This window comes from Haliotis rufescens, unplaced genomic scaffold, assembly GCF_023055435.1.
Source record: "Haliotis rufescens isolate VD_foot unplaced genomic scaffold, xgHalRufe1.0.p SCAF_13, whole genome shotgun sequence".
Classification (NCBI taxonomy): Eukaryota; Metazoa; Mollusca; class Gastropoda; order Lepetellida; family Haliotidae; genus Haliotis; species Haliotis rufescens.
Genome location: NW_025963813.1, coordinates 13,367,526 through 13,381,692, shown reverse-complemented (window position 1 = coordinate 13,381,692; position 14,167 = coordinate 13,367,526). Strand labels below are relative to the sequence as shown.

Below are 14,167 nucleotides of genomic sequence, written 5' to 3'. Positions count from 1 at the left end.
TCAAGATCGATTGCCAGATGTTCGGAGTATTATGAGCGAACATAATCTCCTATAAAATTTACTGACTGTGTAAAATGATGTTCTCACTCATAACCCGAACATCAGTTAATAAAGGAATATTGATTTCGATGTTCATACTGCTTCACACGTGACAATAAGAATTGACTGTATCAATCAAAAGAAATTCGATTGTTGTTCGTCGGAGGATGCATACCTATAAGATGACAAAGCCCAAGATCTCGGTGTATCCGACGTGGCTGAGTATGGAGTGCATGTGAGCATCATTTCTATTTCTTATTCATAATCGCGTTTAAATGTAAAAACAAGCAATTTGTGTGACAATTTCTTTACTTTAACTTTTACGACGTTACAGTGGATATCCTTCCACCTGTATTAATCATGTGGTGTTAGTGAGTGAGTTGGGTTTAACACCGCTTTGAACAGTATTCCAGTTATATCACGGCGTGTCAGCTTTATGCCCGAAGTGATGCAGGTCTCAGATGTTTACCAATTCGGTGACACCAACGAGCACGGGTGTGGTGCTGACAAACTTAGAAATTAAATCGGGGCGCACTGGGACTCGAACAATGATAGGTTTCTGTCGTACCAAAGGAACGCAGCCAACCTCAGCGGATTGCGGCGCCTGAGACGACTGGGCCACCCGTGTACCCGATCATGTGATGTGTACATCGAGCAGCGGTAGATAGCATAATTACCAATGTTCCACACATTGTAAATACCTAACAAAAATATAAGAAATATATTACTATTACGTTGGTCTCCAGTTCATTTCTTTGAACACTTGCTCAATTACGATGACACAATCTGTTGATTGTTATGTGTCTTGTTAAAATGTAAAAAAAAATGAAATTTTACTCTTTTCTCACAGATGTTCGCCGTTGAGGAGTTTCCTAATGTTCACAGCAATTGGCTTTGTGTTGATTGCATTATATTCTTTAAATGTTGGTAAGTATGGTTTATTTCTTCTTGTAGTTATTATGTTTTGACTTATAATGAACCTATGTATAATTATAGCTGGGATGATAACACCCCACTTTAGTGAACAGATACTGCCTATTACCTGCTTGAATATACGTTTAACGTCAATACATTCGAGGTAAAAGTACATATACGTTACATTCGTTTGCACATGAAAAACCTTGTTAACACAAAGGATAATCGACAAACTATCTGAGTTAGTCGTAATTTGAGAGTGGCAATATCAAGAATCAAGAATTAAGAATTGTTATTGAACAGAACACCCCCGTAGGGTAGGGTACAAACTATCTACATATGGACATATATATAACTATAGACATGAAAGGTAGATGTACATGATGTACATTATACATAGAAGTATTACATGTTATTTCATTTACATCATATAAACATTTATGTATATCATGGGGTGGCTGGCAGCCTACACTTAATGTTGATACTGTTTGATATACTAGAATAAAATTTCTCATGGTCTCAGCTTAAACATGTGGATATATGCGGTCATAGAAGTGGTCGACCGTCTGATATTTTCTGGGAGAGGCGGGGGAGGAGGTGTTTGTCAATATTATGTTCCCGGAAATTAGGTTCTACGTTGGATGTAAAAAAATAAATGTTTAGCTCCTTATGTTCGATAATCCGAAGCAATGACGTTTCATCAAGTTTTCAAGTTAACACGTTTTCTCTGTACTTTGAAATCCCGAAGCTTAAGATCAAGACTGTCATTATTCATCTTATAGGAATGTGCACCAAGAAGTTTGTTCGTACACTTGGGAGTTGAAGACACGGTTAGCGGTCACTTTAGCATTGGTTCATTACACTTTTAAGGTAATCCTGCAGTGAGGATGCGTATGCCTTCGCGTATGCCTTCGCGTATGCCTTCGCGTATGCCTGACAGGGGACCTGCAATTCAAGACACCGTGTCACAGCAAGTGTCGGATGCAAGGGAGATGACAGACATGTCACCTGCAGTGTCCACATCTCCGTCTTCGTTAGCCGACTTGAACAATGGTAAGTTACTCATCACAGTGGGTGAGTGACCTGCAGGTCAACCTCACTAGAACTAGTATTACAGTTACATCACAGTGGGTGAGTGACCTGAGTGAGTGAGTGAGTATGGTTTGGCGCCGCTTTATGCCATATTCCAGCAATATCACGGCGGGGGACACCAGAAATGGGCTTCACACATTGTACCCATGTCGGGAATCGAACCCGGGTCTTCGGCGTGACGAGCGAACGCTTTAACCACTAGGCTACCCGACCGCCCCGTGTGAGTGACCTGTAGGTCAACCTCACAAGAAGTAGTATTACAGTTACATCACAGTGTGTCATTTTCTATGATGAAGGTTCAGTGTCATCGTAGATGATCTTAAGAATCAATTGCTAGTGATTCCGTGGCTATGGTTTTGCTAACCGAGCATTTTCTTGTTTCCATAACCCGATAAAAATTAGACCCCGCTCACCAACGGACTTCTGTTTCCTGGTTGGCTGATAGCTGAATCGGCGGGGCTTGTTTTGTATCACAACGTTGGACGATGTCACTGATTTCGTATTGTATTGTAACTGACCGCCTCCGTGGTCTAGCGGTAGAGCGTCCGCCCGGAGAGCGGAAGGTCCGGGGTTCGATCCCCGGCCGCGTCATACCAAAAGACGTTAAAAGATGGTACTTGTTGTTACCCGGTCTGGCGCTCGGCATTAAGGGGCTAAAACAAGGACTGGTCGGCTCGGATTCAGTATACTGTGTCTGAGTGGGGTATCCATGTTAAACTGCGGCATGATATCTCAGTGTGCTAGCACTATAAATCGGCATCAGTACAAGCAGCCACACACATTTACACACATACACGAGCATGCACGTCGCAATATAAGCGCAACAATCTTGGACGCGACGTTAAACCCAATTTCACCTCACCTCGTATTGTAACGGCAGTGTTTTTGTTCTGACTTATTGATTGACAAGAATGTATTTCAAAATGGTGCGTGCGTGCGTGCGTGTTTGCGTGCGCGTGTGCGTGAGTGTCTGCCTGTCTGTCTGTCTGTTCGTCTTCGGGCAGGCGCTCTATCAACTTGTCCACTGAGGCAGTAACATATAATGGGTGTTCACATTTCAGATGAAATGACCAAGTATCCTGGTTTGAGAACGTCCATGAAGGTTCTCCCATCCGAAGCAGCTTCTTCTCGGACCAAACTCCTCATTGTGACGTACATGCGCAGTGGCTCATCTCTCACCGGGAATATAGTTCAGTTTGATCCGAATGTGTTCTACGTGTTTGAACCCCTTCACGAACTGAAATGGTACAAGTGGGGAGAGAACATAAATATTCAATACCTCAAGTCAAGGCCAAAGTTAGTAAAACTATTATCATTTCACTTCATTGTGCACGTCACCCTATGAGGGGGTGAAAAGGGCGAAGATGTCTTGCTTTAGCTTCTGGTCTATTTCCAAACAGAAGCCTATATATGACCAACTGACATTATCGTTGAAATTTTGGTGTGACATCTTTCGAAATATTTATTTTCAGCACTTTGGGCCAAAAAAACACGAACTTACTCCCTCAAATCGTGTCTCAAAATGTATCTGCATCTGTCATCGCAGGACTAGAACCTTTGTATACAATACATGCATTTACCTTTACTATGATATTGGAGGGGCGGTCGGGTAGCCTCGTGTTTAAAGCGTTCGCTCGTCACGCCGAAGACCCGGGTTCGATTCCCGACATGCGTACAATGTGTAAAGGCCATTTCTGGTGTCCCCCGTCGTGATATTGCTGGAATATTGCCAAAAGCGGCGTAAAATCACACTCACTCACTCACTACTATGAGATTGGACACAGGAGGTCAAAGGATGACGCATATCGCTGTGCCAGAATCCGCTAATCGAATGCAACATTCATCCTGATTCTCATGCACGGGGGGCGGTCGGGTAGCCTAGTTGTTAAAGCGTTCGCTCGTCACGCCAAAGACCCGGATTCGATTCCCGACATGGGTACAATGTGTGAAGCTCATTTCTGGTGTCCCCCGCCGTGATATTGCTTGAATATTGCTAAAAGCGGCGTCAAACCATACTCACTCACTCACTCACTCACTCATGTCCGGCCTGTCAGCGCCATACCCTCGGCTATGAAGTTAATCAAAGTGGTAAACGCCTTAAACCCGTGTCAATTTGGGTTGTCAACTTCATTAAGCGGACTACCTGTGATACAGATTTAGATATAGATACTTAGAATTGATCGGTTTGTGCAGGGATTCTATAGAGACTGTATTGTCTCCCTGGTTTGTGTTTGTAATGCAAATACATATGTTTGTTTGTTTGTTGTTTAACGCCGCACTCAGCTATATTCCAGCTATATGACGGCGGTCTGTAAATAATCGACTCTCGACCAGACAATCCAGAGATTGACATCATGAGCATCGATCCACGCAATTGGGATACGATGACATGCATCAACCAAGTCAGCGATCACCGTTAGTCGCCTTTTACGGCAAGAGCGAGGCTAATACATGAATTCTTTCCAGAGTTTTCCTGAACGCGAGTCCTACACTGGTCGTTGAAACACTTGTGTCGTGAGCAGAATTGGAATTCAACTGTGACGTAATAAGATCACATGTTCCACCGTTGGTTATCGCTCATGTTTGTTTGTTTGTTTGTTGGTTAACGCCACACTCAGCAATATTCCAGCTTTTTGACGGCGATCTGTAAATACTCGAGTCTGGACCAGACAATCCAGTGATTGACACCATGAGCATCGATCCACGAAATTGGGATACGATGACATGTATCAACTAAGTCAGCGATCCTGACCACCCGATCCCGTTAGTCGCCTTTTACGGCAAGCATGGGTTACTGAAGACCTATTCTACCCCGGATCTTCACAGGTCCAAATACATAATTATGTAGTCTAGTACGTTCAATTTAATGAAAACGTAGTTAGTGATTCAATGCCGCTCTGTGAACATTCTTCACGCAATGTCAAGGCGTGTCAGCTCAATGTTGGACGGAAGCCTGAACAGATATTGGTCTAACATGTTTACCACTGACAAACAAAATGGCGATTCTGGAATTTCAAACCACGATCATAGGTTTATGTCAAGCCCAAGGGACACAACTCTGAACAACCCTGTGAATTGTGTTGAATGAGGTGCCTTTGGGTGGGTTGGTGAGTTGGGTTTAAGGCCGCTTTTAACAGTATTCCAGGCCAGTGTCAGTTTAATGTGGGAGGAAAGCCCGAAGTGATGCAGGTCTTAGACGTTTACCTCTTCGGTGAAACCCACGAGCACGGGTATGGTGCTGACAAACCTAGAAACATAATCGGGGCGAACCGGGATTCGAACCCACAATCATAGGTTTCTGGCGTGCCCAAGGGACGCAACTCTGCACAGCGAATCGCTGCGCCTTAGACGACTGGGCCACCCGTGCCCCCGGGTGCCTTTGGGTCTTTGTTGAATTGTCAAATACCTTTGCTCGTTTTGTGAAAGAGTGAGTGAGTGAGTATGGTTTTACGCCGCTTTTAGCAATATTCCAGCAATGTCGCGGCGGGGGACACCACAAATGGGCTTCACACATTGTACCCATGTCGGGAATCGAACCCGGGTCTTCGGCGTGACGAGCGAACGCTTTAACCACTAGGCTACCCGACCACCCCTTTTGTGAAAGAAAAACCCAAAGGGTAAATGGTGAGTTAACATTACATGTATATTCCTGACAACTGTTCTTCATTCTTCTGTTTCGGGGCGGTGGGATAGCCGTGTGGTTAAAGCATTTGCCCGTCACACCGAAGGCCCGTGTTCGATACCAAACAGGGGTGCAGTGTGTGAACTCCATTTCCGATGTCCCAGGCCATGATATTGCCAGAATATAACAAACCAAAGTGGCGTTAAATCATACTCACTCACTCACTCACTCACTCACTCACCCACTCACTCACTCACCCACTCACTCACTCACTCACTCACTCACCCACCCACTCACTCACCCACCCACTCACTCACTCACTCACTCACTCACCCACCCACCCACCCACCCACCCACCCACTCACTCACTCACTCACTCACTCACTCACTCACTCACCCACCCATTCTTCTGTTTCAGTGTCATGACGAAATCTAAATACACCAGGATTTCAGAGAAAACCATTCGGGACATTTTCCGTTGTAATTTTCTGGAACTCGATATTGCCACTCTGACCCAATATCACATGCAATCAAGTGCCAGCACTAAATCCTACCACGATTGCTTGCTAAGATACCCCGGGGCCCTTAATCTGTTCAAGTGCATTCCAATTCTCAACAAGCGGTGCATGGCCTCTAAGGTGGGAGTCATAAAAACTATTGAATTCCCCATAACTTCTGCCAAGTACCTTGCTACCAAAGACAAATCTCTAAAGGTGCTACACCTCATTCGAGACCCAAGAGCAACATTACTTTCGCAAGTTGTACACAACCGCTTCCCATGGGAAAAGATTGAGGAGGAATCGTTAAAGCATTGTAACAAAGTATCAGAAGACCTTCGAGTGACAAGACAATGGTTAATGACGTCGCCAACGAGTATCAAAATATTGTTTTATGAAGATCTGTGCCAGAATCCTTCAACAGAGGCAAAAGAATTATATAAGTTTGTGGGTCTGAATTACACTGAAGACACGGAGAGTAGTGTGAGAAAATTAACCTCAGCGTCAAAAGATGGAAGATGTCTAATTTGTACAGTTCGGAAAAGCTCAAGAAAGGCGTCAGAAAAATGGCGGGGACACATAAATATGCGGCACGTTAAGATTATTGACAGGAATTGCCGCGACGTCTACAAGAAACTTGGGTATCTTCCAGTGGAGAATGTTGACATCCTGCGTAATGTATCACACCCACTGCGTATCATTACGCATGTCTAGCAGTAGGACACCGGGTGCACTGGACAATCTGGTTGAGTGTGTAACAGAGACCAGTGAAACCTAAAACTACCCGCAAGGCTGTATACCAAGAAGGATGACTTCAGCTTTCAAATAGTCAGTTGTATAAAACCTTATATCAAGCATTATTCAAACAGCTGCAGGTTTTTGTTTCAGCATTTTACAAATTTTGAGGAACAATCGAGCATGTTTTTTCCACAGTGATTTCAAAGAGCGTCATACGATTCTTGCTAACAAACATTCAAGGCCTTAGTAAAGCATTTTTTGTATGGTAGACATGTGGAGGATATTTTCAATATTTGACAGATCAGTGACTAGAAAGATGTTCAGGTGAACATATGACATGCCAATAAATGTTTTTGTGACGGATGCCTATTGTAGGGCAGGTTAAGCTCACCTATACGCGCATTCGTCACCACTCGCCCCTTTCCGTAACCTACAAGAAGACTCGTCCCCCTATCGATGAATGTTATGTGCGAAAATACGACAAACCAATCAGAATACGCGTATGATTTCAAGTTTTTCGTCAAAGAATCCCTCAGAAATATTTTTATTATTTTATATATGGCTTGCACCAAAAAATATACCCAAGACACAGTTAAATGTGTTCAATCATACTGTATAATTTCGCATGTCCCGATGTACTTTGAATTGCATCTGAAATATATATAATATATGGGGATATATATGTGAACCATTACGCAACGAGTTGACAATTGTTTTAGGTATGCCCGTTTGCGCTAAGACGGAACCCGGTCGCAATGAGAGGGGCACGACATTCGTGACCAACTCGTTTTATTCCGGGACAAGCCGAATAGCGACTCGTGCCCCTTTCATGGCCATTTTTGCGACCGGGTTCCATGCATCAACCAAGTCAGCGAGCCTGACCACCCGATCCCGTTAGTCGCCATTTACGACAAGCATAGTCGCCTTTTACGGCAAGCATGGGTGCTGAAGACCTATTCTACTCCGGAATCTTCACGGGTCTTCATGTCAACGACTAAATGTGATGACACTGGGGTATGAAGGATTTCTTGAGCAAAAAAGTACTGATGGATTATAACTTTTTTTAATGAAAAACAACATGTATGTAGACAACCTGTCCGGTTCGATAGATCGTTGGTTGTCGACCTGTTAGTAAAAATACCCATATTCTGATTTCCATTTAGAACGCGTCAGCGCGCAGCTTTGAATTTGAAAGACTTACAGGCTTTTCTACCTTGTTAAAGGGATACAATCATCGCGAAATCGTTACAGTTTGTTTGTGTGTTGTTCTTTACCACCGCACTCGGCAATATCCCAGCTATATGACGGCGGTCTGTAAATAATCGAATCTGGACCAGACAATCCAGTGATTGATATCATGAGTATCGATCCACACAATTGGGATACGATGACAATACGATGCATCAACCAAGTCAGCGAGCCTGACCACCCGACGCCTCTCACGACAAGCAGAGTCGCCTTTTACGGCAAGCATGGGTTGCTGAAGACCTATTCTACCCCAGATTTTCACGGGTCTTTAGTCGCATCAGCATGAGACACCTTGCAAAGATTTCCACAACAAGGATACGTTGCTGGGGACGTATCTAACCTTGAATCCAAAAGGGATCATTATCAGAAGCTGGACCGATCTCATCGTCATGATGCTTAAATACCAAAGTTCAATCTCAGAATATTGTCATGGTTGTCGATGTGTAGCACATGTATTATTTTAATGAGCACATAATGTAGAAGGCTTACTGACATGTATGGTACATGAATGTAGCATTGAATGTGTTACCATCGAAACAATTTAGAAATCCGATAATTTTGTGTCGCCCGACTTGATTCACAAGTCGGAAGTGTGCAGAGATATTGGGATTTTACGTGCGTATCAAAGGAGAAACAAGACGATGGTACATTTACGAATAAATCTAGTTTTGATTCAGGAAAGTTGTCGTCTTTTTATAGATGTACCAGATACTCCCAAAGAAACATCTAAGAAACGTTCAATTCTTTTTTCCGAATAGAAAAATGTTTCAAAAGAACTCTCTTGACATGACAATCAGAATAAATCATCACAACTGCTTCTTGGTTTTCCAGTACATCTTAATACGTCTAGTTCCACACACACATGGATCATAAAACGTAGCAGAGACTGGTGGCTTTACAGACGTGCCCTGAACGTGTCCTGGAGTACTGGCCTTCTTGCTGCTAGTCTGGCTGTGAGGGACTGGTGGTTTTACAGGCGTGCCCTGAACGTGTCCTGGAGTACTGGCCTTCTTGCTGCTAGTCTGGCTGTGAGGGACTGGTCGCTTTACAGGCGTGCCCTGAACGTGTCCTGGAGTACTGGCCTTCTTGCTGCTAGTCTGGCTGTGAGGGACTGGTGGCTTTACAGGCGTGCCCTGAACGTGTCCTGGAGTACTGGCCTTCTTGCTGCTAGTCTGGCTGTGAGGGACTGGTGGCTTTACAGGCGTGCCCTGAACGTGTCCTGGAGTACTGGCCTTCTTGCTGCTAGTCTGGCTGTGAGGGACTGGTGGCTTTACAGGCGTGCCCTGAACGTGTCCTGGAGTACTGGCCTTCTTGCTGCTAGTCTGGCTGTGAGGGACTGGTGGCTTTACAGGCGTGCCCTGAACGTGTCCTGACGGGCTAGCCTTCTTGCTGCTAGTCTGGCTGTGAGGGACTGGTGGCTTTACAGACGTGCCCTGAACGTGTCCTGGAGTACTGGCCTTCTTGCTGCTAGTCTGGCTGTGAGGGACTGGTGGCTTTACAGGCGTGCCCTGAACGTGTCCTGACGGGCTAGCCCTCTTGCTGCTAGTCTGGCTGTGAGAGACTGGTGGCTTTACAGACGTGCCCTGAACGTGTCCTGGAGTACTGGCCTTCTTGCTGCTAGTCTGGCTGTGGGAGACTGGTGGCTTTACAGACGTGCCCTGAACGTGTCCTGGAGTACTGGCCTTCTTGCTGCTAGTCTGGCTGTGAGAGACTGGTGGCTTTACAGACGTGCCCTGAACGTGTCCTGGAGTACTGGCCTTCTTGCTGCTAGTCTGGCTGTGAGAGACTGGTGGCTTTACAGACGTGCCCTGAACGTGTCCTGGAGTACTGGCCTTCTTGCTGCTAGTCTGGCTGTGAGGGACTGGTGGCTTTACAGACGTGCCCTGAACGTGTCCTGACGGGCTAGCCTTCTTGCTGCTAGTCTGGCTGTGAGAGACTGGTGGCTTTACAGACGTGCCCTGAACGTGTCCTGGAGTACTGGCCTTCTTGCTGCTAGTCTGGCTGTGAGAGACTGGTGGCTTTACAGACGTGCCCTGAACGTGTCCTGGAGTACTGGCCTTCTTGCTGCTAGTCTGGCTGTGAGGGACTGGTGGCTTTACAGGCGTGCCCTGAACGTGTCCTGGAGTACTGGCCTTCTTGCTGCTAGTCTGGCTGTGAGGGACTGGTGGCTTTACAGGCGTGCCCTGAACGTGTCCTGGAGTACTGGCCTTCTTGCTGCTAGTCTGGCTGTGAGGGACTGGTGGCTTTACAGGCGTGCCCTGAACGTGTCCTGGAGTACTGGCCTTCTTGCTGCTAGTCTGGCTGTGAGGGACTGGTGGCTTTACAGGCGTGCCCTGAACGTGTCCTGGAGTACTGGCCTTCTTGCTGCTAGTCTGGCTGTGAGGGACTGGTAGCTTTACAGGCGTGCCCTGAACGTGTCCTGAAGTGCTGGCCTTCTTGCTGCTAGTCTGGCTGTGAGGGACTGGTGGCTTTACAGGCGTGCCCTGAACGTGTCCTGAAGTGCTGGCCTTCTTTGTGCTAGTCTGGCTATTTACTCTTGGTTGTTTGTCTTCTTAGGCTGCTCCTCTGTGCTGCCCTGCTCGTGTTCGATGTCTGTCTGTCTCCCTCTTATCTGTTATGCATCGCCCTTTTAACCTGGCGGCCCAGAGATCCCCTTGTCCATTTGACAAACAAGCTGCAAATAACTGTACAAGTGTTTACCTCTATTTACTCTTTATTCTCAAGTTGTCAGGTCAAAAGCCTGACCAGAACAAAGATAATCTTAATGGCCATAGGCTACCTCTCTGCTTGAACTAAACAAAACAAAATATAATTTACCTTTATCCTATGTTCAGCTAAGGACATATGCGACTATAAGCACGTCGCCTGCCTGCACAGCTCCTGGCCATTGTAATGTTACAATCGTGCGATGTAATACGAGGTGACTGAAAAACACACACAAATCTACGTACCACTGGCACTGGTATACCTACATGTATGTTGCATTTCAGTGTTAATGCTTGCACATTTGGTGGTCAAAGTGGTCGCAAGTCTGCGCCCTGTCCAAACATCACTGTACCGTGAGTTTTTTCCTCCGGGTCAAGGTGGTGTCCATTATATTTAGGAGGAGATTAACTGATATTTTGTGGCAGTTACCATTACTTTTAGAAGACTTATTGTAAACGTCCTGTTATCTTTAACATGGACAGGGTAAGTGGTTTAGCATCATCTTCCCGAGGCAAGGATGTTAGCTGACTATAAAAGTCCACCCTTGCCGAACTTGGTTGCAATTATTGAGTTATATCTTGGCTGGACTAACGAGTCTATGCATAGTCAAATCAAAATCAAAATCGATATCTGGTTCGTAAACTGCCGTGCAGTTTTCGGTCGATTGCAGGATTTGCAAAACATGTGTAAGGACCACTTTGCATCAACAGATATATTCCAAATCGGTTCATGTTTTTAATCAAGGTGCCCCACTTCGCGTACTAAGACCCTTTTTACTACAATCAAGATCTTGATAACATCGTCTTCACTGGGCGACCCCATTTTATTTGAAGCAAATGCAAGTGAAATGAGAGATGGAATCTCATTGGTCAAAAGGAGGGGCATCGAAGCGACATAACGCGTAATAGTCTTTGGTGGCGCTACGATCGAGCCCAGAAATCCCAGCCCAGTTCGGCAAGGGTGGAAACTGGACTTTTAGTCAGTTAACTCCCTTGCCTCGGGAAGATGGTGGTTTAGTGATATTGACATTGTCAATTGCGTTTTCACCCCACCTTTCTCCTGTTACCAAGATTCGGTTTTGTCAATGAATTTGATTTGAGGCAACATTGATCAAACGAGTGACCATATGTCATGTTGTTATTTTCAATAACATTTTTGATAACAACATTTTGCACCACTGTATATTTTCCGTTGGTATAATATTAGTATAATCCAATGCTAATATTGTCGCTCGGCTCTGATATCGCTGAACCCACATGTCTCGCTTCGCACCATCAGTTTTCTGATCACAGAATTGGAATATATTACTCCTTATATCTTTGTTTAGTTTCAGCATCGATAAAACAAAAACCTCCACATCAAACTGTTTCCCTTAGGATAAGAGTTACAATTAAATCTTTCATGTTGCCAAGAGCATTGTTTACTGACAAAGTGATCAGAACGTACTGGCACAAACGTTCAGTGTGATGATAGGTAGGTTTTAAATAACATTAAGATTATGTTTTTACGTATTGTTTTTACCGGAATAATAGGAGTATTTACTATGTATTTAATCATGTTATGTCATTGTCAGCATATACATGACGTACTTTTAACATGTTTCTAGAGATTACAGATTATTAGAGATGCATACGTTTCTGTCAAGCATTTAAATGCCACATCTGCCAGTAGTTTTCGAAAGGGAGATCACCAGGCAGGCAGCTGGACTGGTCAAGCGGTAGGGAGATCACCAGGCAGGCATCTGGACTGGTCAAGCGGTAGGGAGATCACCAGGCAGGCATCTGGACTGGTCAAGCGGTAGGGAGATCACCAGGCAGGCAGCTGGACTGGTCAAGCGATAGGGAGATCACCAGACAGGCATCTGGACTGGTCAAGCGGTAGAGAGATCACCAGGCAGGCATCTGGACTGGTCAAGCGGTAGGGAGATCACCAGGCAGGCATCTGGACTGGTCAAGCGGTAGGGAGATCCCCAGCCAGGCATCTGGACTGGTCAAGCGGGGGCTGCACGGACAGGGCGACGGAGGTGATCAACGGGCGACAGTGACTCCCAAAGCGTTCGGACTTGAACAAGGCCCCTCGGTAAGTGCATGTTAGCGTTTTCCTCCTGTCCTTTAGTCTTTACAAATCTAAAGTAGATACCGTTTATGGACAACAACGGCTTTATTATAATTTAATAGCGGCGTTTGGGTGTAGATTTTTATACCGTTGCCAAGCAAGACTGAATAATGTGAACATCCATCCGGAAATAACTAACTTACTCTGAAATGTTATTCCTCTCATTCACATATGCTATAGTGGACAAGCTACACGTTTGACCTTATGAACCGCTTGGAACTACGCGAATACATGCAACATTGATAGTTTGCAATGTTTCCACGTTCACAAACACCTGATGTCGTCAATGTGAGTGCTATCATGGTTGAAATCATTTGTCGTTTTCCTTGGCTTTGTTAAACTTTCAGTTCCCTTTCTTGAAATGGAAATTTGACATGCTACTGTATAAACACAATTTCTGTTGAGTATGTTCCATAATGCATTACAATATTGTTCACTCTTCATTCTAAAAATGAATGTTCCCTACTTAAACCAATGGAAAATGTCAAAATAGGGAACTGCATCGGACATCATTATTTGTCCATGATGCGTCAAATTTAGACATTTCCTCCACATGTCTACCATAAAACTTTCTGAAAGCTTTACTGGGGCATTGGATGTTACCTCAAAATATGTCAAATGTACACCTAGGGTTGGAGCTGCAGGAATATTAATATTGCTAGCGAAAGGAATAAGCTTTTTGGTGGTTATTGAACGATATCAGATCTCCGATATACCTGAAGCTGAAGTTAAACTTCTTGGCCAAATTACCTTGTTTTTGACTTTGCCAAGAAACAAAGCTTCCACCGTTCTTTTTTTCCGTTTTAGTTGAAGAAATTAATCCGCCCTTTGAATATCGAAATATTACTTTGATCACGGATAACCAATCACAGTTCAGAAATGCGTAAATTGCCTCAGAAATTTTTTCCGCTGTCCCTACAGACGGTAGTCGATGCTTTTGTCACGCCAGCAAATCGACTCACTGCATTTCACAAGTACCGGAGGGCAGCCTCAGACAGCCGGGAAGAAGCAAGCGTCTAGTTCTCCTTTTAAATCTGATTTCTCCACCGTTACATACAGATCTTAGGACATCTCATTACAGGACGATATTTCGCGAGCTTTGACCGACCAATGAAATGACTAACAGGAAGTCGACATTAGCCAGTCAGACAGCAACTTTCTCGAGCTTTACGGTACTGTTTTAGAAATGGCGACT

At 44.8% G+C, this 14,167-nt stretch overlaps 2 protein-coding genes across 2 annotated transcripts; one reads left to right on the top strand and one right to left on the bottom strand.

Moving 5' to 3' along the window:
- Nucleotides 1-231: 231 nt before the first annotated feature.
- On the top strand, nt 232-7,379 carry LOC124121567 (carbohydrate sulfotransferase 3-like). Its single transcript, XM_046484582.2, has 5 exons — nt 232-274; nt 890-966; nt 1,825-2,007; nt 3,108-3,342; nt 6,087-7,379. The coding sequence occupies exons 1-5, from the start codon at nt 264-266 to the stop codon at nt 6,877-6,879; spliced, it is 1,299 nt and encodes a 432-aa protein (XP_046340538.2). The 5' UTR covers nt 232-263; the 3' UTR covers nt 6,880-7,379.
- Nucleotides 7,380-8,957: 1,578 nt separating this feature from the next.
- On the bottom strand, nt 8,958-12,838 carry LOC124121550 (nascent polypeptide-associated complex subunit alpha, muscle-specific form-like). Its single transcript, XM_048394832.1, has 2 exons — nt 12,748-12,838; nt 8,958-10,645 (listed from the first exon to the last, which is right to left on the bottom strand). The coding sequence occupies exons 1-2, from the start codon at nt 12,836-12,838 to the stop codon at nt 8,958-8,960; spliced, it is 1,779 nt and encodes a 592-aa protein (XP_048250789.1).
- Between the last annotated feature and the right edge of the window lie 1,329 nt (nt 12,839-14,167).